Source organism: Microcaecilia unicolor, chromosome 8, assembly GCF_901765095.1.
Source record: "Microcaecilia unicolor chromosome 8, aMicUni1.1, whole genome shotgun sequence".
Taxonomy (NCBI): Eukaryota; Metazoa; Chordata; class Amphibia; order Gymnophiona; family Siphonopidae; genus Microcaecilia; species Microcaecilia unicolor.
In genome coordinates this window covers 41231668-41258681 of record NC_044038.1, presented here as the reverse complement: position 1 = coordinate 41258681, position 27014 = coordinate 41231668, and the positions used below count along the sequence as shown (strand labels likewise).

The 27014-nt window shown below is 47.0% G+C and overlaps 1 protein-coding gene across 2 annotated transcripts in view; it reads right to left on the bottom strand.

Moving 5' to 3' along the window:
• USP7 (ubiquitin specific peptidase 7) overlaps positions 1-27014 on the bottom strand; it is a 377898-nt gene that overhangs the window by 9677 nt on the left and 341207 nt on the right. For both annotated transcript variants that reach the window (XM_030213526.1, XM_030213525.1), the window contains exons 28-30: positions 24693-24812; positions 22178-22249; positions 21523-21613 (exon numbers count right to left, since the gene is read on the bottom strand). In XM_030213526.1, the coding sequence (XP_030069386.1) occupies positions 21523-21613; positions 22178-22249; positions 24693-24812 (283 nt within the window). The remainder of the gene's footprint in view (positions 1-21522; positions 21614-22177; positions 22250-24692; positions 24813-27014) is intronic.

Genomic DNA, 27014 nt, shown 5'->3' with positions numbered 1-27014 from the left:
TTGAGATTCCACGCAGGCACCACTGAGTGCAGAGGAGGGCGCAGGTGATTAACCCCCTTGAGAAAGCGCACCACATCTGGCTGAGAAGCCAGGGAAGCACCCTTCAGGCGGCCCCCTGAAGCAAGCCAGAGCCGCTACCTGGACTTTAAGGGAACTGAGCGACAGGCCTTTCTCCAGACCTTCTGCAGGAACGCCAACACTGAAGAAATTGGAGCAGTGAAGGAGGAAGAAAGAGAGCCTGCTTCACACCACGCTGCAAAGATACGCCAAACCCTGGCGTAAGCAGTAGAAGTAGAGCGCTTCCTCGCTCTCAGCATAGTGGCGATGACCATGTCTGAGAAAGCCCTTCTTCCTCAGACGCTGCCGCTCAATAGCCAGGCCGTAAGACCAAAGGGGGAGGGATCCTCCATCACCACGGGACCCTGATGTAACAGGCCCTGTTCCACTGGCAGACGCAGAGGATCGTCCACTGAGAGCCTGATCAAGTCCGCATACCAGGGACGCCTGGGCCAATCCGGACCCCACCAGGATTACCCTGCCGGGATGCTTTGCCACCCGGTCTAGCACCCCTGCCCAACATGGGCCAGGGCGGGAACACATAGAGGAGCTCTTGTGTCGGCCACTGTTGGAGAAGAGCATCTACTCCCAGGGATCGAGGGTCCCGTCCTCTGCTGAAGAAGCGCGGCACTTGGCAATTGGCCGATGACGCCATCAGATCTAGGCTCGGCTGGCCCCAGCGCTTCGTGATGTCCAAGAACGCCTGAGCAGATAGCTGCCACTCTCCGGGCTCAAGGTATGGCGACTGAAAAAGTCCGCCTTGACATTCTGACTCCGGCAATGTGGGCCGCTGAAAGCTCCTCCAGGTTCGCTTCCGCCCACTGGCAAAGATACATAGCCTCCTTGGCTAGAGGGGCGCTCTTGGTACCTCCCTGGCGGTTTGACATAGGCCACAGCCGTGGCATTGTCCGACAGGACCCGTACAGGCTTCCACACCAGTACCGGATGAACTCCAAAAGCGCCAACCGAATGGCTCTGAGTTCCAGGAGGTTGATAGACCACTTTGCCTCTGCAGGAGACCAGAGCCCCTGCGCTGTCCTTCCCAAGCAGTGGGCTCCCCAGCCCGACAAAGAGGCGTCCGTCGTGACGACAATCCACTCTGGGGTCACCAGAGGCATTCCCGCAGACAATTTGTCTGTTTGCATCCACCAGCTCAGCGCCTTGCGCACTGCTGGGTCCAAGGGAAGTCGCACAGCATAATCCTCCGACATCGGAGTCCAGCGCTGCAGCAAGGAGTGTTGAAGTGGTCTCATATGAGCCCTGGCCCAGGGCACTACTTCCATCGTGGCCGTCATAGAGCCCAACAGCTGCACATAGTCCCAAGCCCGAAGAGGAGAGGCTCCCAGGAACTGGTCCACCTGAGCCTGAAGTTTGACAATCCGATTGTCTGGCAGGAACACTCTGCCACTTGGGTGTCGAATCGAACTCCCAGGTACTCCAGGGACTGAGTCGGGCGCAGCTGGCTCTTCTCCCAGTTGATGATCCATCCCAGGGAGCTCAAAAGAGCAACTACCCCGGTCCACAGCTTTGCCGCCACTCTGCATAAGAGGGGGGCTCGGATCAACCAGTCGTCCAGAAAAGGATGGACTTGTATCCCTTCCTTTCGGAGGAAGGCCGCGATGACCACCATTACTTTGGAAAAGGTCCGCGGAGCAGTAGCCAACCCGAATGGGAGGGCTCTGAACTGGAAGTGTCGTCCCAGGACTGCAAAACGCAGGAAGCGTTGATGAGGAGGCCAGATGGGAATATGCAGGTACGCTTCCTTGATGTCCAAGGAAGCCAAGAACTCTCCTGCCTTCACTGCCGCTATAACAGAGCGGAGAGTCTCCATGCGAAAGTGCCGCACTTTCAAGGCCCGATTGACCCTTTGAGGTCGAGGATAGGCCGGACAGAACCTCCTTTCTTTGGTACCACAAAGTAAATGGAGTAACGTCCCTTGCCAAGCTGACTTTCTGGCACAGGAACGACCGCGCCCAGGCGGATCAGATTGTCCAAGGTCTGCTGCACTGCCACAGCTTTGACCGGAGACTTGCAGGGAGAGAGTACAAACCCGTCTTTTAAGGGTCGGCAGAACTCTAGCTGTAGCCGTCTCTGATGACTTCCAGCACCCACGCGTCTGAAGTATTGTGGTCCACTCGCCCAGAAACGAGGACAGCCGGTCCTCCAATCTGCACTGGGGCGTGGACCAAGGCCCGTCATTGGGTACGAGACCCTGGGGGAGGACCGGAGGAAGCACCTCCGGGACGGCGGTCTCGCGAAAGGAATGCTGCTTGGGGGAGAAATTCCTCTTGAAGGAAGAGGGGGCAGAGGAACCCGACTTGCCCGGGCGATACCGACGGGCTTCCTGCAACTGTCCTCTGGAGGTACCAGGACGAGTACTAGCCCGAGCCCTGACCTCTGGTAATTTCTTGCCCTTAGACGTGCCGAGATCGGTCACGATTTTGTCCAGCTCGACCCCAAAGAGCAGCTTGCCTTTAAAAGGCAATCTAGCCAGGCGGGATATAGAGGTGTGGTCAGCAGACCAATGTTTCAGCCAAGCCACCGCCGCGCAGAGATTGTCTGAGCCATGCCTTTAGCTGAGGCCCTCAAGACATCATACAGCAAGTCTGCCAAATAGGCTAAGCCCGATTCCAGGGCCGGCCAATCAGCCCTCAAGGAATGATCCGAGGGGGAAGCCTGCTGCACCATAGTCAGGCACGCCCTGGCCACATAGCAGCCGCAAATTGAGGCCTGCAAACTTAAAGCAGCCGCCTCAAAGGACGACCTTAAGGCCGCCTCCAATCTTCTGTCTTGGGCGTCCTTTAGGGCCGTGCCACCTTCCACCGGCAACGCCGTTTTCTTAGTCACCGCAGTGATTAAAGAATCCACGGTAGGCCACAGATAGGCCTCACGTTCACTCACAGCCAAAGGATAGAGGCGGGACATAGCCCTAGCCACTTTAAGGCTCGCTTCCGGGACATCCCATTGAGCCGAAATTAAGGTGTGCATGGCATCATGCACGTGGAAGGTTCTAGGCGGGCGCTTCGTCCCCAGCATAATGGCAGAGCCAACAGGGGCTGAGGGAGAGACGTCCTCCGGAGAGGAAATCTTCAAAGTGTCCATGGCCTGTAACAACAGGTTGGGCAAATCCTCTGGGCTAAAAAGCCGCGCTGCAGAGGGTCATCCGCTCCATCCGAGCGGGGATCCGTCTCCTCCAAGGAATCCGCAAAGGACCGTTGGGAGACCTCAGACACGCTGCCCTCATCTACATCGGAGGAGACAAAGCCCTCCAAGGCCTGGGAATCAACCCGAGGGCGTTTACCTCTGGGAACCTCAACCTCTTTACCAGACGAGGGAGCAGGGGCAGCGTTTTGCATGAGGAAAGCCTGATGCAGCAGCAAAACAAACTCGGGGGAGAAACCCCCTAGACTGTGCACTTCCGCAGCCTGGGCCACAGTCCTAGACGCACCCTCAACCGGCGCTCGCAAGAGCGGGGGAGAGACATGCTGCGCATCCAAAATGGCGTCCGGCGCGACACCCCGCGAAGGAGCCGCGCGGGAAGAACGGCGCTTAACTTTAGCCGCTTTTGTGCCGTCGCCCAAATTAAGGGCGTTCATGGCATTAATGTCTCCAACCTCAAGGGCGGCCCACGAAGAAGCCGTCCGAGCCGCGTGGCCGGCCAAGATGGCGGAGGCGAGGAGCGGGGGATGGGCGTTTATGGCGGGAAAAACCGCCACGCCGGAGGAAGGACCGGGACATTCATCGGTCACGAAACTGTCACCCAACAAGGGCAAATCAGGCTGTAAGACCCCCGCATCCCCTCTAGAAGCGCTCAAGCGATCCGGGGAGCGACCCTTTGCGCCCTCGCCCTCCGACGCCATATGCCACGAGGAGAAGAATCGGGGAACCCCCTGCCCGCTATAAAAAGGTAAAAATTACCTGCTGTCCGCTCCGAGCTGTAACGAACTGGTGTCCCAGTGAGTAGCTGCAATGACGTTTAAATAAACGTCGAAATAAACGCCTTTAAGGACGTTTAAAATTTTTTTTTTTTTTTTTAACGGAGCCAGCGGGAGGGGGGAGAAAAGGAGGGACCTGGCACCACCAGGTTTGCACTTGCTCAAAAGAGCCCTCAACCCCAGGCACTCAACAAAACCTAAAAATTAGGCTTGGAGCCTAGCCAGAGCTGCTGCTGTGTGTGACACCACCGCTGAGATAGAGAACATACTGGGGAGTTTTCCGGCAGCACATGACCACATATAGGGAGGCAAAGTTTGCTCTCTATCTCCACCTGCTGGTAGATGGACACAACCCACAGTCTATGGATTGATCAGCTTGATGATATGGAATATAAGAATTGTGGGATGTCAGAGCGAGTGCTGGAACAAACTTGACGGTTTGGATAGAGAGTTGGCTGGCGAAGGAATTTGCATTAACTGACTCGGTGGGCCCTGTGGTGGTGGAGAGAGCACACCATGTGGGAAGAAAAATTGAAAATCGAAGCCGTCCCAGAGTTGTGATAACAAAGATCCTCAACTACAGGCACAAGATTGAAATACTTCAGGGATTCCGCCTGAGGGGGGAAAATTTACAGTGTGAAGGACAGAGAGAGTGTTGACCTTCCAAGATTTCTCACAGGCAGTGCAGAGCAGCGCCGCCAATTTCACCAACTTTGTTCAATGCTTATAAAAAAGAATGTTAAATTTATGCTCTCTTCCCCATCGCAATTGAAAATCCTGATTCAGGAGAACTGGCATAACTTTAAATCAGTGACTGAGGCGAGGGTCTTCCTTGTGGAAGGTGGCCATTTGGATGCAGCTGATAACATCTAGACATCTTGGTGCGATCACTATATTTGTCGAGCTGTGTGTGTATTAGAAGGGTAATGTAGGAGTGAGTAAGTATATCTATATGATGGCTGTTTGAGATCGAGGGTCCTTACCATCCAAGCATCTCTCTCATTTCCACAGGTAATCTATGCTTGTGAAAATGGTGTGGGGAAGTTTGAGGATTGTGGAATCGGGATGGGTTTGAGGGGAGGGGGGGAGGGGGGGGTTGGGAGTTAAGTTAAGCCAAAACCTGAATACTTTTGGAACACATGGGGACACACATTGGGGTGACTGTTTCCACGACTCCAGGGTAACGGAGGGGGGAAAGTAATAGGAATATTCTTATTGATTTTAAAGTGTGGGACTTTGCATGCCTGTTCGAATAGCAACATGGAATGTGGGAGGCATAACGTCTCCAGTTAAGTGTTCTAAAATACTCTCCGCCCTAATCGGCAAAAGATTGACATTGCTTGCTTGCAGGAAGCCCGCCTTATGGATTTTGAACATCAGAAGCTACAGAGATCATGGGTAGGGGAGGCTTTCGTGAACTCTTCTCAAGGTAGGAAAGATAGTGGCAGTGTTATTCAGGAAAGGTACGTCATGCAAAGTGTCCCTGGTAGCTAAGGGTATACATGGCAATTACTTATTACTTCGGATATGGTTGCAGGGTACCGAATTCCACTTACTAGTGGTTTATGGCCCCAACCAACAAGATCCCCAATTTTACCATACACTTACTCAGACATACTTGCAGACAGGAGTGCAGTGGCTGGTGTTTAAGGGGGATTTTAATTTGGTTATGGACCCAAGGTTGGACTGTACCAATCCAACCTCTCATCACTATGCAGGGTATAGAGCTAACACACTCCCCATGTTACTACAAGCCCTTAATTTCGTGGATACGTGGCGAGTGCTACACACTAATGAAAAAGACTATATGCACAGGTCCAGGGCGCATGGGACCCAAGCTAGGTTAGACTACATATTAGTTGACCGGGCACTGTTCTCTAGGGTACAATCGGTGATAATTGGTCCAGAGATCTCGGATCATGCCCCAGTATGGATGGATGTGGAAACTGCTGCTGAGAAGGGTAGGGGGTTTGGGCTGGAGGTTTCAGTCTTATTTACATGTAGACCCATCCTTTCAAAAATATATACAGGAGAAATTGAATAGTTATGCACTTAACGCAGGGCATGAAGATCAGCCATCGTTTTGGTCAGCCTCTAAGGCTGTATTGAGGGGGGATATCATCGCCTATGTTTGTGCAAGGAAAAAGCGTTTGGCAGCAAGAATATTGCATCCACAATCCCAATTGAGAAAAGCGAAACGGCGGCATATTAGGTGTCCCTCCCACAAAACTCTTGAGAACCTTAAGACTACTCAAGTAGCGCTTAAGATGCTGCTTCATGAAAAGGAGACCCACTCTTAATACGTTGCTTCATGAAAAGGAGACCCACGAATCGTCCTGGGCGTTTGTTAGCACATGCTATAAAGAACTGGGGAGGGCCGCGAATGTTTGACGACCTAAGGGATACCTCTGGTATATTAACAAATAAACCAGTATATTAAAAGCAGGAAGCTGGCAAAAGAATCAGTTGGGCCGCTGGATGACAGAGGGGTAAAAGGGGCGATCAAGGAAGATAAAGACGTAGCGGAGAGACTGAATGAATTCTTTGCTTCGGTCTTCACCGAGGAAGATTTGGGTGGGATACCGGTGTCGGAAATGGTATTTCAAGCGGACGAGTCGGAGAAACTTACTGACTTCACGGTAAACCTGGAGGACGTAATGGGGCAGTTCAGCAAACTGAAAAGTAGCAAATCTCCTGGACCGGATGGTATTCATCCTAGAGTACTGATAGAAGTGAAAAATGAGCTTGCGGAGCCAGTGGCGTAGCCAGAAAGCAATTTTTGGGTGGGCCAACAGGTCAGATGGGTGGGCACCAGGGTTGCCAACTTTTTTGAAATTGAAAAACTTGCCACTGATACCCCACCCCATGCTCCAGCTTGACCCCACTCCCAATAACTTCAATAAGGGTAGCAGTGCAGGCTTCAGGAGGGGGGGGGGGGAAGTACAAGAGAGTGCATTCTTCCACCTCCATTAAGCCTCGTTTCCCTAACACACATACTTAGCCTGTATAGCAAGACCAAACACTTTTCAACATATCTTTCCGGTTACACGCTATAAAAATGATCCCAGAAAGTATAGTCTAGTATTAAAGGCAAATAAATTCTGCATCCACAGAATCCCCTGTCCCTCCCCCAATGGGTACAGAGCAGAGTTAGGACATTTCCCCATAAAACTCACCGTAATATCAACAGCCGCCATATAGTAAATAAAACAATCTTTAAAACAAAATGTCACTCATAACCTAGTGCAAATCTACAATGCCAGCACTAACTTCCAAAAGAAGGATCCTGCCTAGTACTCACCTCGCAATACAACAAGAAGGAATTTACCACCATCAACACACCTAAACTAAGTCTACCAGTTTCGGACACCCTAAAAATTCTCGGAGTCACCATTGACCGACACCTAACACTTGAGAATCATGCGAAAAACATAACTAAAAAGATGTTTCACTCAATGTGGAAATTAAAAAGAGTCAGACCATTTTTCCCAAGGAATGTCTTCCGCAACCTGGTACAATCACTAGTACTTAGTCATCTGGACTATTGTAACTCACTCTATGCCGGCTGCAAAGAGCAAATACTCAAAAAACTCCAGACAGCCCAGAACACAGCAGCCAGACTTATATTCGGCAAACCAAAATACGAAAGCGCAAAACCCCTACGTGAAAAGCTACACTGGCTCCCACTCAAAGAACGCATCACGTTCAAACTCTGTACCTTGGTCCATAAAATCATCCATGGTGACTCCCCAGCCTACATGTCAGACCTAATAGAACTACCACCCAGAAACGCAAAAAATCCTCTCGCACATTCCTCAATCTTCATCCTCCCATGTGTAAAGGCTTGAAATACAAATTAATGCATGCATCAACTTTCTCCTATACAAGCACACAGTTCTGGAACGCGCTGCCACGCACCTGAAAACGGTCTATGAAATGACCAACTTCCGCAAACTGCTGAAAACTTATCTCTTCGACAGAATTTACCACAAAGATCAACATGTGTAATTGTTCATCCTTTAAGATACCCAGAAATGTTCTTTATGCTCTTTAATGTCTTTGCTCTAACACTATCATGTATTTCACCATCATGTATCCAAAGCTTTCTGTAAAACCAAATGTATACTCTTCTATTTCCAGTATCCACGATGAATTGTAAGCCACATTGAGCCTGCAAAGAGGTGGGACAATGTGGGATACAAATGTAATAAATAAATAAATCAATAAAAAGGCATTGCCCTACATATTACAGTGGGGCCGTAAAATATCACTACATCTATTGGAAAAACTAAACAAACCAAACTTACTACAGAAGGCTACATAGAAAATTCATGCTAACAGAATACCTCGATCACACACACGGAATAAAAATGCCAAATATAGAATAATTGACTAAAAAGTATAAACATAAATATAACCAAAACCCCCAAAAGCCAGACCTTGCATGTAATACAATAACAGAGATATAGAAAGAAATGCATTTCCTTCTGTGCAAAACATAGTACATGCCAGGGATGGTGTTGGAGTGCAACTAGAGCAATTGCTCTTGGTCCCCTGGCCAGAGAGAGCCACAAGCATGACGGAAGCTGAAGGCAGTGCAGTCTGGTGATGGGCTTTGGGGTTCCCTCCCAAATTTATGGCCTGGGCTCCAGCCATGTCTAACACCAGCTCTGGCAAGATGTACATTCCAAATGTGACATATTCTAATCACAAAATTGAAAATAACATTATTTTTTTCTACCTTTTGATGTCTGGCTATTTTATTTTTCAAATCAGCTTGGTTCTAGTCTCGGGTTTCTGCTTTCTTCTGTCTTAATTCACTTACCAGGGTCTCCTATCTATTTGTTATTTTCTCTCTCCATGTCCACCATCTATCTCCCATCTCTGTGTCCCTATAATTCCTTGTCCAGTATCTCCACTATGTTCAAATTCCTGCATCCATCACCACCCTTCTATCCCCTACCCCTGTGTCCAGCATCACCCCTTGCGCCCCTATGCCCTCACATGCCCAGTATCTCCCTTTTGAGTTCCTATTGTCCCCTATGTCTAGTATCTCTCCCCTGTGACCATATACCCCTCCCTCCCAGTGTCTAGCATAGCCTCTCTATTCCCATATTCCCCCCTGTCAGGCATTACCCCTCTGTGTTCATATGTCATTCCAATACAGCATCTCATGTCTGTTTCTGTATCTCCCCTTTCTTCCTCACTCACACCAATGTCTCTCTCTCTCCTCTCCGATCCCACCTATCCAGCTACTCTGCTTCTCTCTTCCAGCTTTTGGCTCTTTCTCCCACTGTGGGTTAAACAATTTGTCTCCTTCTTCCTTCATGCCCTTGATCCGTCATCTCTTTCCCTTCCCTCTAATTTCTCCTCCTGGTACAGCACCTCTCTCCCTTCCCTCAAGCCTCCCCTGCAGACCTTCCTCCCGCCCCCCCCCCCCCCCCCCCCACAGGTCCAGCACCTCTCTCCCTTCCTTCCAGCCGACCCCCTTGCAGGTCTAACAACTCTCTTCCTTTCCTCCAGCCCCCAGCCTCTCTCCCTTGCAGGTCCAGCACCTCTCATCCTTCCCTCCATCGTTCCCCCCCCCCTTTCAGGTCCAGCACATCTCTCCCTTGCCTCCAGCCAGCCAGCCCCCCCCCCCCCCATTGCAGGTCCAGAACCTCCCTTCCTTCCAGCTAGCCACCACCCCCCTTTGCAGATCCAAAACTCTCTCCCTTCCCTCCTGCCAGCAACCTCTCCCCTTGCAGGTCCCAAACCTGGCTACCTTCCCTCTAGCCAGTTAGCCATCTCCCCCCTTTTGCAGGTTCATAATTTCTCTCCCTTTTCTCCAGCCAACCCCCCCCCCCTTTTGAAGTTCCAGACCTCTCTCCCATCCCTTCCCTATGGCCTCAAGCCCCTCCCCCCCACGCAGGTGAAACCACTGTCTCCCAGCCTGTCCCTCTCCCACCCTGCAAGTACAGCCACTCACTCTGTTTTCCTCCCTCACTATCGCTTAGCTGCTTCTAGCTTAAATTAAGGGCACCGGCTGACAGTGATTCACAGATGAAGACCTGCTCCAGGGCCTTCCCTCCGCCACGATCCGCTCTCTTTAGCGCAACTTCCTGTTTCTGAGAGGGCAGATCGTGGCATAGGGAAGGCTCCGGAGTGCTCAGCGAATCACTGTTGGCCGCGCCCTTAATTTAAATGAGACGCTTTACGGCAGGGGTGAGGGAGGGCCCGGAGGGGAAAGAAGATTCATCTCAGCCACAGAGGGAAGGCTCCGTAGAGTGGTTCTCTGAAATGCTGCCGTCGGCGACCTTAAACTAGATGCTTTGCGGTGGGGGAGGGAAAAGAAGACTCAGCCACAGCTGAAGTTGCGATCGCGATCCACTATTTTTGGGTGGGCCTTGGGTTGAAATGGGTGGGTCTGGGCCCACCCAGGCCCACCCGTGGCTACGCCCCTGTGCGGAGCTACTGTTAGAGATATGCAATTTATCCTTAAAATCAAGAGTGGTACCGAAGATTGAAGGGTGGCCAATGTAACGCTGATTTTTTAAAAAGGTTCCAGGGGAGACCCGGGAAATTATAGACCGGTGAGTCTGACGTCGGTGCCGGGGAAAATGGTAGAGGCTATTATCAAAAACAAAATTACAAAGCACATCCAAGGACATGGATTACTGAGACCAAGTCAGCACGGCTTTTGTGTGGGAAAATCTTGCCTGACCAATTTACTTCAATTCTTTGAAGGAGTAAACATGTGGACAAAGGGGAGCCGGTTGATATCGTGTATTTGGATTTTCAAAAGGCGTTTGACAAGGTACCTCATGAAAGGCTACAGAGGAAATTGGAGGGTCATGGGATAGGAGGAAATGTCCTATTGTGGATTAAAAACTGGTTGAAGGATAGGAAACAGAGAGTGGGGTTAAATGGGCAGTATTCACAATGGAAAAGGGTAGTTAGTGGGGTTCCTCAGGGGTCTGTGCTAGGGCCGCTGCTTTTTAATATATTTATAAATGATTTAGAGATGGGAGTAACTAGCAAGGTAATTAAATTTGCTGATGACACAAAGTTATTCAAAGCTGTAAACTCGCATCAAGATTGTGAAAAATTACAGAAGAACCTTACGAGAATGGGCGGCTAAATGGCAGATGACGTTTAATGTGAGCAAGTGCAAGGTGATGCATGTGGGAAAAAAGAACCCGAATTATAGCTACGTCATGCAAGGTTCCACGTTAGGAGTTATGGACCAAGAAAGGGATCTGGGTGTCGTCGTCGTCGATAATACACTGAAACCTTCTGCTCAGTGTGCTGCTGCGGCTAGGAAAGCGAATAGAATGTTGGGTATTATTAGGAAAGGTATGGAAAACAGGTGTGAGGATGTTATAATGCCGTTGTATCGCTCCATGGTGCGACCACACCTCGAGTATTGTGTTCAATTCTGGTCGCCGCATCTCAAGAAAGATATAGTGGAATTGGAAAAGGTGCAGCGAAGGGCGACTAAAATGATAGCGGGGATGGGACGACTTCCCTATGAAGAAAGACTAAGGAGGGTAGGGCTTTTCAGCTTGGAGAAGAGATGGCTGAGGGGAGACATGATAGAGGTACAGTGGGGGAAATAAGTATTTGATCCCTTGCTGATTTTGTAAGTTTGCCCACTGACAAAGACATGAGCAGCCCATAATTGAAGGGTAGGTTATTGGTAACAGTGAGAGATAGCACATCACAAATTAAATCCGGAAAATCACATTGTGGAAAGTATATGAATTTATTTGCATTCTGCAGAGGGAAATAAGTATTTAATCCCTCTGGCAAACAAGACCTAATACTTGGTGGCAAAACCCTTGTTGGCAAGCACAGCGGTCAGACGTCTTCTGTAGTTGATGATGAGGTTTGCACACATGTCAGGAGGAATTTTGGTCCACTCCTCTTTGCAGATCATCTCTAAATCATTAAGAGTTCTGGGCTGTCGCTTGGCAACTCGCAGCTTCAGCTCCCTCCATAAGTTTTCAATGGGATTAAGGTCTGGTGACTGGCTAGGCCACTCCATGACCCTAATGTGCTTCTTCCTGAGCCACTCCTTTGTTGCCTTGGCTGTATGTTTTGGGTCATTGTCGTGCTGGAAGACCCAGCCACGACCCATTTTTAAGGCCCTGGCGGAGGGAAGGAGGTTGTCACTCAGAATTGTACGGTACATGGCCCCATCCATTCTCCCATTGATGCGGTGAAGTAGTCCTGTGCCCTTAGCAGAGAAACACCCCCAAAACATAACATTTCCACCTCCATGCTTGACAGTGGGGACGGTGTTCTTTGGGTCATAGGCAGCATTTCTCTTCCTCCAAACACGGCGAGTTGAGTTCATGCCAAAGAGCTCAATTTTTGTCTCATCTGACCACAGCACCTTCTCCCAATCACTCTCGGCATCATCCAGGTGTTCACTGGCAAACTTCAGACGGGCCGTCACATGTGCCTTCCGGAGCAGGGGGACCTTGCGGGCACTGCAGGATTGCAATCCGTTATGTCGTAATGTGTTACCAATGGTTTTCGTGGTGACAGTGGTCCCAGCTGCCTTGAGATCATTGACAAGTTCCCCCCTTGTAGTTGTAGGCTGATTTCTAACCTTCCTCATGATCAAGGATACCCCACGAGGTGAGATTTTGCGTGGAGCCCCAGATCTTTGTCGATTGACAGTCATTTTGTACTTCTTCCATTTTCTTACTATGGCACCAACAGTTGTCTCCTTCTCGCCCAGCGTCTTACTGATGGTTTTGTAGCCCATTCCAGCCTTGTGCAGGTGTATGATCTTGTCCCTGACATCCTTAGACAGCTCCTTGCTCTTGGCCATTTTGTAGAGGTTAGAGTCTGACTGATTCACTGAGTCTGTGGACAGGTGTCTTTCATACAGGTGACCATTGCCGACAGCTGTCTGTCATGCAGGTAACGAGTTGATTTGGAGCATCTACCTGGTCTGTAGGGGCCAGATCTCTTACTGGTTGGTGGGGGATCAAATACTTATTTCCCTCTGCAGAATGCAAATAAATTCATATACTTTCCACAATGTGATTTTCCGGATTTAATTTGTGATGTGCTATCTCTCACTGTTACCAATAACCTACCCTTCAATTATGGGCTGCTCATGTCTTTGTCAGTGGGCAAACTTACAAAATCAGCAAGGGATCAAATACTTATTTCCCCCACTGTATATAAAATAATGAGTGGAGTGGAGTGGAACAGGTGGATGTGAAGCGTCTGTTCACGCTTTCCAAAAATACTAGGACTAGGGGGCATGCGATGAAACTACAGTGTAATAAATTTAAAACAAATTGAAGAAAAATTTTCTTCACCCAACACATAATTAGACTCTGGAATTCGTTGTCGGAGAACGTGGTGAAGGCGGTTAGCTTAGCAGAGTTTACAAAGGGGTTAGACGGTTTCCTAAAGAACAAGTCCATAAACCGCTACTAAATGGACTTGGGAAAAATCCACAATTCCAGGAATAACATGTATAGAATGTTTGTACGTTTGGGAAGCTCGCCATGTGCCCTTGGCCTGGATTGGCTGCTGTCATGGACAGGATGCTGGGTTCGATGGACCCTTGGTCTTTTCCCAGTGTGGCATTACTTATGTACTTACTTCATATTTTACCTCCCTGTACGCCAGGGAAGAGGCCCCATATGAACTGGATTTGTCTGCTTATCTTGCACAGGCTGGGCTCCCCAAACTGACTATGCAAGAACTAGATGCTCTAAATGCCTCGCTGAAACTGACGGAATTGCAAGCTGTAATAAAATCATTAAAGTTGCATTCTGCTCCGGGACCTGATGGGTTCTCAGGGGAGTATTATAAATCGTTGCTGCCTGAAGCGTTGGGAGCCTTGTTAGCTTATTATGAAGATGTAATAGAACGAGGCTCCTTTCCCCTCCTATACTAATACAGCGTTAATAACATTAATACCAAAACCGGGTAGACCTAGAGAGCAAGCGGAATCTTATAGGCCCATCTCGCTCCTCAATATGGATTTAAAACTGATATCAAAAATATTAGCTGAACGTTTGGCACCAGTTCTTCCCAGGTTGGTGGGACAGGAACAAGCTGGGTTTCTCAGAAGCCAACAGTCAGTCTCCAATGTCAGATGTTTGTTACTTGCCATGGCTAGGTGCCAGGAGTTAAAAAAAAAAAAAAAACCTTCCCTGGTGGTGAGCCTGGATGCTGAAAATGCTTTTGATAGGGTTAATTGGGGGTATTTATTTCATATCTTGACACATGGGGGGTTCAGGGGATGGTACTTGAACGCATTACAAACTTTGTATAGCCAACCAAAGGCTGCACTGTTGGTAAATGGTATTAAAGGCAGGGAGTTCCCAATTGGGCGGGGAACTCGGCAGGGATACTCACTATCACCTATGTTAGTACTTTCTCTGGAACCTCTATTACGCCATTTGTCCCTGTCAGAGGGGGTGATGGGGGTGAGGTTAGCTGGGCAGCATATTAAAGTATTGGCTTACTCGGATGACCTGTTGGTGGTAATGTCGGACCCTCCCCGTTCACTGGATTCACTGTTGGGTTTGCCTGCAGGAATATGGGCATTTCTCAGGATTTAAGCTTAACTTTAACAAGTCACAGGCCCTGTCGGTGGTGGCTGACGAACGAGTGCAAGGGCAAAGGAAATTCCCCTTTGTGTGGGTGGCTGCTATGACTGGAGAAATGTGAGCCCTTGTGCCCCGACTGAGCACGGCTAGGATGGAGTTACACCGCACTCGGTCAGGCAGCCAGACAACCCCTAACTTCACCTGGGGAGCGACCGCCGTTCCCTGGGAGTTGAGCCCCCAGGTTCGGGCAGCCACCAGGACTTCTGGAACCGGCGGGGTTGCACGACCATTGACCAGACAAGGCAGGCAAACAGACACAGTCCAAAAGCCAGGTAAATCCATAGGGCAAAGAGTAGTCAAAAACAGTCCAAGGTCAAGGCAAGCAGCAAACAAGCGAGGTATGGGAAACAAGCCGAGGTCTGGAACACTGGAACTGAAGGCAAGGAGCACCGGCGTGGACCTCAAACACAATTGAGGCCGAAGCAACGAAGGACTGGAGGCAGGGCTTTAAGTAGTGTAGGAATCAGTTTCAAACATGTGCAGCTGATCCAAGATGGCTGCCTCCATCAGCAGAGTAGCACAATGCCCAAATATGGGCTTCCTTCCTGTTCTCGTATACAAGATGGCTGCCCCCTCCTGAGCTAGCCAAGATGGCTGCTGTCCTTGCTCCAACCCGGATGACGGCTGCCAGACTAGGAAACCGAAACATGGCTGATTCCCCTGAGTCAACCAAGATGGCCGTGGTCTTGATTCAAGCTCGATGACGGCTACCAGACTTAGGAAAGAAACTGAAACAGACCTTCCTAAGCCTGATTCTCAGCCCTTTCTGAGGAACTCGTGGCCTGAACCAGTCTGGAGGAGCGCCGAACAGGTGAGGAACGTGACAGTGGCGGGCTCATTAAAATACCTGGGGGTACTCATACCAGCAGATCTCACACAACTGTATACACACAACATACAGCATTTATTACGAGAAAGTCAGAAGAGATTTCAGGCTTGGGGGGCATTGCCAATATCCTTGCTGGGTAGAATAGCTTTATACAACATGTTTATTATTCCAAGGTGGCTGTATGCGTTTCAGTTGTTGCCACTGTTTTTGAAGATAAAAGATGAACAGAAGCTGAATAAATTGTTAAGGGACTTTCTCTGGAGGGGAAAAAGAGCACGTCTCCCATTGTCGGTGATGCAAATACCAGTGGAATATGGCGGATTGGGATTAATAAGCATGAGACATGTAACAGTAGCAAGTGGTATGAGACATGTTAATGACTGTTTCGCACGTCAGATTATTCTAACACATCACTGGAACTTCAACTTCTACCTAATGTACATTTTAGTAATCTCCTACATGTCTCTGGTGGTGCGATACCAAAACTATTGAAACTATTGTCTATTGTGACCACTGCTAAAGCGATATGGAAGTGGGTGTGCCGACTACATCGTTTCTCACAAAAGGTGACACCTTATCTGTCAATTTGTAACAATCCGGCGTTTCAGGTGGCAGAGAAGTGGGATGGTGTATCTGCTACATGTGGTGACAGTAGAGGGCAAACTTAAACCCTTTACGGATTTACAATCTAAATATTCAATCCCTTTCAGGGATGTCTTTCACTATGCTCAGCTGAGACACTATGTTAGCACCTTACCATGGAGAGACCTAGCAGAAGATATTCAGGTTGAGCTTTCCGCAGCTTATTCTCTAGAGGCACAGCAGAAAGTGTCACTCTCCTTTCATCATCGACACATCAGGGACACCACCCTGGAATTAAATTACTCGTGGCTACTTGATGCATGGGAAAAGGATATCCCGTTATCGTTGACAGTGGAACAGATGAAAGCACACATATTGGACATCCGCAAATACTCTGCATTCACCACACACTGGGAACTGAAATTTTAAATTAGCCCCTGGGCATTTATTTCCCCACGTCGTGCGTTTCATATGGGAATGTCGCCGTGGGGAACGTGCCCGGTGTGGAGTGGAAGGGGCCACATTGGGACATATGTTCTGGACTTGCACAGGGATTGTAAAATTCTAGAAAGACAATGTTACAGGTGTCTGGAATGTGGAATGCGAAGTAGCACTATGATTTGTCGCTCTTGTTTGGGAGCCTTATTTTAAGCTCACCCCCTCCAAATGGATTGAAAAGATTTGTGCGGAAAGCTATTATAGTGGCAAAACAAGCTGTTTTGGCAGAATGGATATCTGACAGTTACCCCTCAGTTCAATAATGGAGAATGCGGATGATTACTTTATTAAGAATGGAACGGATGGGAATTCATGACTTTGCTTCAGCAGGAGAGAAGAAACTAAAGCAATGCTGGAGCCCGTTCTGGAATAGAATGACCCCAGTGGCAAGAAGCCGTCTGTTGAATAAATAGGCCCCAGAGACACTATTCATTGATGCCCAGACAATGTGTGCCTGGGAAGTGTTTGCGTGGTATTCAGTAGTTAAAAGAAAAGTTTGGGGTGGGAGGGGGCCGGAAACGTAAATTGTAAAATGTAACAGCTTGGAATTATGTAACGGGTGACATTTACCAATAAAAATGATTGATACATAAAACGAATCAGAGAAAATATTTCTTCACTCAATGTGTAATTAAACCCTGGAATTCAGTCAGAGAAAGTTGTAAAAGCAGTTAGCTTAGCACGGTTTAAAAAAAGGTTTGGCTAACTTCCTAAAAGAAAAGTCCATACGCCATTATTAACATGGACTTGAGGAAAACCCACTGCTTATTTCTAGGATAAGCACCATAAAATGTATTCTACTGTTTTGGGATCTTGCCAATCTGAGCCCATACACCAGGCCCCTCCCTGCCCATCTTCAAATCCTTGCTCAAAGCCCACCTCTTCAATGTCGCCTTCGGCACCTAACCACCATACCTCTATTCAGGAAATCTAGACTGCCCCAACTTGACATTTCGTCCTTTAGATTGTAAGCTCCTTGAGCAGGGACTGTCCTTCTTTGTTAAACTGTACAGCGCTGCGTAACCCTAGTAGCGCTCTAGAAATGTTAAGTAGTAGTAGTATTTGTGACCTGGGTTGGCCACTGTTGGAAACAGGATACTGGGCTTGATGGACCTTTGGTCTGCCCCAAATGCTTATGTTCTTAAGAAAAAAAAACTAAAATCTGTCCTCTGCGAGAACTGCATGTCATGCCATCATCCAGGGCCGGTCTTAGCAAGTGCGGGGCTCTGTGCAGACCAATTTGGTGGGGCCCCATCCTAGCCCCGCCCCCACCCTAACTCCACCCCATTGATAAGATTATTCAATTTTTAGAAAAAATTTATTTATGAAATTTCAAATACGGACAAATGAAACTAAATTTGTACAGAAAAACTGATTGAAATAATGAGCACAATGCTATCATGAACCCCTCCCCCCCCCCCCCCCCCCCCCCCCCGAAATTATTCAGTTCAAGTCCACTACAATTAGTAGTTCCAATTCTCATAACAAAAGAGAATAAAGGAAAAATATTAAGAAAAGATCCAGTAATTTCAAATTCCCCTATTACTCGGCAACACAGAGAGGCAACACAGAGATCCCCAACCCCAAGTAGCCAAAAAAGATGTACGTGCACAGGTTCCCATTAAAGACAAAACCACAACATATTTACAGTACCAAATGTTTCCACAAATCAGCTATATTAGAGATAGACTTTTAATTAAATTTAGATATTAGATATGTATCATATGACAAAGAATAAAGTGGTTGCTCAAAGCATATACTAACCACAATCGCTCAACTGCAAAACACTATGCACAAATTTGTGCAAAAACACACACAGAACCTTACTGTACCATAAATATTGCACTGGGCAGACCCTAATACACCAATATACCACCCATACGGAAAATGCAGACCGTCAACAATACGAAGCAACGGATCATAATATCACAATTCTCATGTAGAGTCACAAAACACCCTTTTAGGGTGGATAGTGTTCACAATGAGTTCCTTTTATTAACGACCATATGTAGATCCTTCAAGAGGTAGTGTGTCATGATTTAGGCTCTACACCCTTTCTGTTGTTTTGGTGCCACCTTAGTAAGGCCAACACACAATCTCTCAACTGCAAAACACTATACACAAACTTGTGCAAAAACACACTCATAATCTTACTAAACCATAACAGCACTAATTCCAAGGACAGGACGAGCTACAACCTTATGCGTGGAAAGGCAGCACTGTAATTACACCGGGCTCTAAAACACCAGTACACAACCTAGTGAAAAACCAAACCAAACCAAACAAAAAGGGCTGCAAATACTACACGCTAGCAGAATAATGCACCTTGATCACACATGAAAAACACATGACATAACAGATATGAAGGCAAAATACTGATCTGTGGAAAGTTATCTCAAGAAGTCAGACTCAGCATGCAGCAATACTAGAAAAATTGAAACTTGCAAAATATCACAGATGCACATTTCCAAAAGCTGACATATTCCAATTAATAAATTCTGAATAAAATACTTTTTTCTACCTTTGTTGTCTGATCATTTAGTTTTTCTATTCGCTTTGGTCCCAGTGTCTTCTGTTTTATGCAGTGTCTTCTTTCCATTTGATATTTTTTCTCTCAACATGTCCCCATCCTCCTGTGTCCTTGTGTGTCCTACCATCTGTAGCCCTGTCCCTATCCTTTCTCTAGTTTCAGCATCTGCCTTCAAAGTGTTACGATCCAGCCCTTAAATTCAGCAATTTCCCCTCCATCCATATCCAGCATTTCTCCTCACTCTCCTCCACCCATGTGCATCTACTTTCCTCCCCTTCCCTACATCCATGTCCAGCATTTCTCCTCTCTCCCTTCCCCTCCATCCATGTGCATCTCCTTCCCTTGTCTTTCCTTCCCTCCATTCCTGCCCAACATTTCTCCTCTCTTCCCTGCCCTCCACTCCATCTATGTCCAGATTTCTCCTCTCTTCCCTCCCCTCCATCCATGTGCATCTCCTTTCAGTCTTTCCTCCCCTCCCTCCACCCATGTCCAGCAACCCTCCTCTCTCCCTGCCCTCCCCTCCATCCACCCATGTCCAGCAACCCTCCTCTCCCCCGCCCTCCCCTCCATCCACCCACCCATGTCCAGGAACCCTCTTCTCCCCTGCCCTCCTCCAGCCATCCATACCTAGCTCTTGGGCAGTTTTCTCTCCCTCCGGGTCCTGTCTCTTCCGCCCGCTCTTGCCCATCCGCGAGGTCGCTCGTTTTTGAAGTCCTGAGGCGTTCTCCCTCCGACACCGGCAATTCACATAGCCTGCCTTCTGCCAGCGTCGGAGCCTCTCCTCAGACGCGTCCCGCCTCCTCTAATGCAACTTCCTGTCTTGCGCAGAGGTGGGACGTGTCTGAGGGAGAGGCCCCGCCCCAACGCTGGCAGAAGGCTGGCTATGTGAATTGTCGGTGTCGGACTCGGAGCTTTAAAAACGAGCGACCACGCGGATGGGCGAGAGCGGGGGAAGGAGGCACAGAAAGGTATTGCCACTGCAGGCATTGAGGCAGAATGCCTCAGGGCTTTAAAAACGAGCGACCACGCGGATGGGCGAGAGCGGGGGAAGGTAAAAGACTCGCGCGGGAGGGAAGGAGGCACAGAAAGGTATTGCCACTGCAGGCATTGAGGCAGAATTGAGGCGTGCCGCGCGGGGCCCCCTTAAGCGCAAGGCCCTATGCGGCTGCCTCGGTCTAAGTCCGGCCCTGCCTTCATCCCAACTGTTCTGGAAAATGGACAGAATACAAGGAATAGGTCTCAGAAAGTTAAAAATGGCCTTCTTTGTAAACCTGACCATGCAGTTGCACCAAATAATGGACTTTTACATAGTCTACTTTGATGCCAACAGAAAGCTGTAACCACTGACACTAAGCATCCTTGCTAAGACTGATCTACTCAAAACACAAGATTCAACAAAAATAAAATAGAATCTTCCATTGAGGAGTCCTATGTAAACAAAAAAGAAAAGAAAAAAAAGGGAAGAATAAGTGTCTTCTGTGTGCCTTGAAATTGCTAGCCATATTATCTTAACAGATGATGGCAGATAAAGACCTGCATGGTCCATCCAGTCTGCCCAATAAAATAGACTCATAGCATATGATGCAATATAACATATATTCTTAATCTTGGATTTGTCCCTTGCCATGTTCAGGGCACAGACTGTAAAAGTCTGCCCGGCACTGGACATACTTCCCAACTACAGAATATCCTACCTCTGGGGAGGAATGTCTACTGGAAACTGGATGTCTGACATGGCTCTACCTAGATCCACAACCCCCTGCTGCTGTTCTTTGACTCATCTTGCTGGCTTGTTGGGTTTACCAGAGGTCCATCCTAGGGCAAATGCCGTTCCTGCCATCTTTACATTTTGGGCCCACGAATCTTACCTGACGGAGACAGAAATACTGAAGAGATGATGGGGACATCAGACTCCTATGAGAGAAGTCAGTTTGTTTTCCAGTCTCCATCTGTTGGCAGGTGGATAAACTACTTGTCTGGACCGATCTAGCATGGACACTAAGGAATGTAATTCTTACACCAAAAAAAAAATGATCCTGCAAGATCTTGCAACTATGCTTGAAGAGCTCTCAAACTACAGCAACAGAATATATAGTGAGGTCTGACTTTCCATGGGACCAAAGAACTTAATTTTTTTTAAACTTTATTGATTTTAAAGCAACACAATAATTATAAAAACATGTAACAGCATATAATATGGAACAATGAGGAAAAAAACAAACAAAAAAAACAAACATACAGGTCAGTGAGCTGATAAAACTTAATTTTTTAACCCTTTTCTTTTGTAATTTTTCTCTGGATATCATATTGCTCGTACTGAATTTATATTTGACTGTATAAAATGTTGAATTAATGTGTTTGTGTAAGAATAAAATATATAGCCATAGCTCTATGACTATATACATAATTAAATGTAAGTAACAATTTTGTTGCATATAAATGGAAGTCTAATCTATTGCCACTCACCAGGCTGGGGCTCAAAGTCTTTCAAGTTCACTTCATATTCATCTTCGCTAATGTACTGATGTCGACCCATCATTACAATGGCAAACTTAAACTTGCAAAGAAAAAAAAAACAAGAAAAAGAAATAAGACGTACAGCATGAGATTGTGTCCACTGAATTAATTTTGGTGAACTGTATGGAACTAGAAAGGCAAATGTCATCTATAAATATCTAACTTCAACAGCTTGAATTTCTCTTATCAAGTTACTGAACCTCACTATCATACTTTTATCTATTAGGCAGTACCATAATTTTATAAATTAATTTCATACAGGGCTAAATACTGTTACATAGTTCTGTTTTCAGATGTTCAATTTTAGGAAACACATCACAACTTAACAAATTTCATTTAATTTTTATAAATTTATACCCATCCATTGTTATACTTCTAAGCAGTTGAATTTCAACATAATATTAAGCAACAAATCAATGTAGTACAAAAATTATAAAATAGCTTACATTATCTAAAAATTACTTTTGATGAGGTCAAATATATTTAACAGGATGCTATGCTTTAGAAATCTGAATCTATCCATATCTTTTCCTCTAACAAAATCCATAACTGTATCTAGTCATTACTACTTTAAGAAGTATGTACTGAATGTATTGATTGGTACCTTCTCAAATTCTTTTTCTTGGATGTCTTGCATCACCTGAATCCGCTTCATCACCTCTCTGAAATGTTCACCCTTGAAAAAATGTATCGTACGAACACATTTTTCAGTTTGCAATACTAAAAATCTGCTCAAGCCTCACTGACTTCTCAGCTGAAAAAGCATAGTATGAAAACAATGGAACACCAATGAAAAAAACCCACAAAAATTCAAGAGAGAGTGAAGAATTATAAAACAAATAAAATCATAAAAATCACTAAACATGTACAGAGTACTCTTGGCCAGTATAACAGACCATACCAATGCACAGCAAAATGGTGTTAAAAAAAACAACTTATGAATAGGGTAACAAGTTTATTTTATTCTTTTGGATTGAATCCTTGTATATTAAATTACACTAGAGAACATATATAGATATATAAGGAATGCACTTAATTTTGTTTAGCATTAACTAAGATTTATTTACAATTAGAACAGACTAAATGATGACCATCACTCCCAACCCAAATAAAATCAGAACTTTTACACTTCTATAAACAAATGTAGCACCGAGATCTGGTAAGTAACCCAAAAATTGGGACCCTAAAAATAAACAATATAATCCCCAGAGAAAAATGTATATTAAATATTAGGGCTGCACGTAAGTGGATGAATTCTATATATGACAATAAAACAACTGGTGCTGATAAAAGTGCAAATCTATAAGTTAAGTTTAAAGTTAGGCGCCGTTTATAAAATAGTGCTTATGCCTGGGAATGACGCCTAACTTTAGGCGCAGCCATTTGCACCAACTAAAATGTAGTGCAAATAGAGATGCCTAAATTGGGCGCATACAATGTGCGTAAATGCTAGGAACGCCCCCCCCCCCCGTTCCACCCATGACCCTCCCATTTCCAAGTCCCCCTTTTTCTTTACTCACATGTAAATTCCAATTAAATCTAACTGCCAATTGCTTGTTAAAAAGCTAATTATTGGTTCTAATTAGCTCGTTATGCAATTAAATTGTACATGCAAATTTGCTAATGCAATTTTTGGAGACGGATCTCAGGTCAGCCTTGCTGCTGTGGGAAGAGGCAGCTGCCCATTAGAAGAGCTCCTGAGGTGGCCAGCAATGTAAGAAAGGCAGAGTCGTGTACCTTCGACCAGGAAGTGACTGCAGAGGTATGAGGTCGCAGCACTCCGGGTCTAGGTTGAGGCAGAAGAGAATAAGCAGCAGTGCTGGGGCTCAGAACAGGTAAAGCCGCAGCACTTGTTTGCACTGTGCACAAGAGAGTGCCGAGTCAGGCACATGTGGCGTCAATGCACATGCACAAGATAGGAGAGGAGGCTCACCAGGAACATTGTGAACACAACCACGACCCTTGACGGGCGCTGGCAAGGTAAATGATGGGCTGGGAGGAACATAAGAGCCGCCAATAGTGGCAGACTATACCGGGGACCCAAGGTATGTGCCTGTAGGGGAAGCCAGGACGACCATGAACAGTGGCAAGAAACACTGTGGGGATGGTGACTGGGTTCTGCCTCTGAATGCTGTGTTAAGTGACAGTCAGCTGTTTTTGGCCAAAGACAGGAACCTGTATAGCAGATAGGCTGGATGAACCATTAACCAGCACATGGGGGTGGGGGAAGAAACAGAGCAATGCAGAATATGGGGGAGAAGAGGCAGTACTAGATGGTTGTGGGGGGTGGGGATAAAGGCAGAGACACGGGGCAATGTGGGATAATAATTTTGGAGATAGTGGTGGGGAAAGGAGGAGAGATGCAGGATGGTTTGGGGGTAGGGCAGGGGAATGCTGGTGGTGTGTGAGAGGGAAGAAATGGGGTGATACTGGATATTGTGGGGGGGAGAGGAGAGAGAGGGGGGGGGGATGCCAGTGGAAGAGAGGTGCAGATTCTGGAAATGGGGGTGGGGGTGAAAGAAAGAAGGGAGATGTTGACATGAAAAGAGGGGAGAGAAGGAAAGAAAGGGGAAATGCTCATGGCTGGCAGGGAAAAGAAGGGAAGAGGTAAAGGAGGAGACTGGGAAGAAATGGAACTAGACAGATTTGAGGAGGCGGCAAAAAAGTGGAAGAAGTTGAGCATGAAATATGAATATAAAGCACAGGCAGAGAGAAGCCGACAGGGAACAAGATGATTAGAAAAGTAAAAGCTCCAGATAAGAAAGGTAAATGATTTTATTTTCAATTTGGTAATTGAAATGTGTCAGTTTTGAGAATTTACATCTGCCGTCTATATTTTGCACTCTATTGGAGGAAATGCGAGGGGGATGTGCTATGTGATTAATCATGCGATTAAAACTTTTATTTGATGTGCAGCCCTACTAAATATCTACACTAAAGATATGTATTAAATTAATATGCCTTGCACAATTTCACCTATTGTATACAGCCATAAAATGCAATATTTACCTACACAATGACTTAGCTTTCTGATGCTATTAAATATCAGGTGGTTTACATAATAAAAGCTTTTTCTGGATATTCTTAAATCTGCAGAACAAATGAACAAGGTAACATACCTGGCGTATCCTAAGCAAGAAAGGAATTCCAAACGTCCCAAATACCTCCTTGTGGAAATGTGCCACTGTAATAAGCATTTCATTTTCTTTATCTATGTCTACCTGATCCAAAGGTATTTCCTGTAATACAAATTGAGATATCTGATCATTGGTGCCTTAAACTTCAAAGTAGCACCAATTGGTCAGACAGTACTAATGACACAGGCAACATGAACTTCCTGTATACAAGTGCTAAAAGTACTGGGCTTTCAGGAGGGAATTAATATGAAAGGTCACAGCAAAAATACTGAAGGATAGAGGGTGCCCAATGATTTACTGAAGAGTCAAATAAGGAAAAAAGACATTTTGTAGGAGAAAGTTTTAAAAATTTACAAAGTGACTTTTCTTTAAAAGGAAGACATATTTCTTCAGTGACAAGCAGGGGAGATGCAAGCACACTCAATGGTGAAGGCCACAGACTGACCCTGTGCGTCAGTGCTCTCACCTAGCTAGTCAGCTTTTTGCCTTACTGAGCATGTGAACGAGTTCCTTCAATTGGTGCATTCCTCCCCCTGCCTTCAGTTTTTTCTTCACCTGCTTCTGCTCAGACACAGCTCCCCCCTCTCCTCACACACACACACAATTTAAAAAAAACACACACAAGAAGAAAACCTAAAAGAAACCTCAGGAAGAAATCAACAGTGCTCCTGCCTCAGCAAGGACTTTGCTGCTCGAGCCACATGGTCTTGCACCCAATGGCTCCAGTGGCCGCAATGACTGTCCCTCCCTCCCAGGGCCCTGTTTTGGCCCCACTAGGGGAAGGTGACCCACAGACCGCCAGATGCCAGAGCACCACCAAGAGTGGGTCCTTTGGCAGAACACTGCTGCAAGTCCACCGACCGTTGCTCCATCCCCACAACACCATCATCCGGGAACATGCACTGTAAACAAGATTTGGTGCCTCCGTCCTGACCACAGCAGGGCTCCTGTGGGCTCAGCCTTTACCTCGCAGCCTTCCATATACAGCTCAAAACAGAAGTCATCCCACTCATCGGACATTGGAGGGCTCTAAATGGGCAAGGAATGTGGCACTGCCCCCTCAGAATCATACATGATCCCAAGCTCCCTTGGGGACCAAGTGGTCTGCTTCTCCCTACCCATCATTGTTGAAGGCCCCTCTAAAAAGCTTCCTGCACCACTGCCTATGCCAGTCCTCTTGACGGAGTCCCCTCAGTGTGGCTGCAGCTATGCCTCCTGTAACGGCCTTCCTCGAACTACTTCAAAATTCATGTAGGACAGTGCTTCCATCCTGCAGACAGCCTCCACGCTAACTTCAACTGCCCTCTCCACACCACTCATGCTTGCATGCTCTGAGGGACTTTCATGTTCCACCACCTGCATCGCTATTTCAGTTGGACTGGGGACCATGCACATCGCTATACTCCTCTCCAAAATACCCAGTCCTAGTCAGAAGTTGAGGCCATGCCTGCAACAGATCCACCACCTCCTCCCACAACTCAGGACGCCTCTGAACTCACGGAGGAATACTCTTACCCTAAAAGTTCCTCCAGGTAGTCTCCAACTTTCTCATTCAAACATACCTACTGACAAATGAAATTCCATGTGATTCTGCAATCCTGCAAAACCTCCTCCCCCTAAAGAGATCAACACACTGCTGGTGCACCAGGTGTCCTCTAGGACCTTCAACTTTCCAACTGGCAGAAGCCTCAATCCGTTCCGACTGCCTCAAAATGCTTGGCGTTCAAATACAAGGTTCAAAATGCTCTTGTCATGATCTCCAACAGTTGCTGTACCACTTGAGAAAAGACTTGGACCTGAACAAGCTTCCCTATGCAATGTAACACTATCCCTGTTGTACAGACAGCAAAAGGAACTGGCCACTTATTTGTGTACCAGGTCTCATTAGCCCCAGCAGTGCCACTCCAACACAGCTGCAGGCATGTGGCATTCCCCCACCCATGAAGCAGTACTGGCTACTTCTGGTCTGATTACAAAAGGCTTGCCACAGGCTTGAGTGAGGCTGGGCAAGACCACTGAGTCTCTGACAACTGTTCTACTCCCACCTGCATTTTTTTTTAAATGTAGGGGGATACAGCCACCAGCCCCCACCCACAGGAAAAATTTTTCCCAGAGCCCCAAGAAGGGGTGGGGGCTTACCCTTGTGAAAGCACATATGCCAAAGCTCTGGGCCAACAAGGAAGAACCGCAAGCCCTCCTTTTACATCAACCAGTGGTCTGGCCATGGCTCAGACTCTGGGAGCGTATCACCTGGCAAGACTACAACCACACAGTCAAGGGCTGTAGCTTGAGGCACAGGGAGTC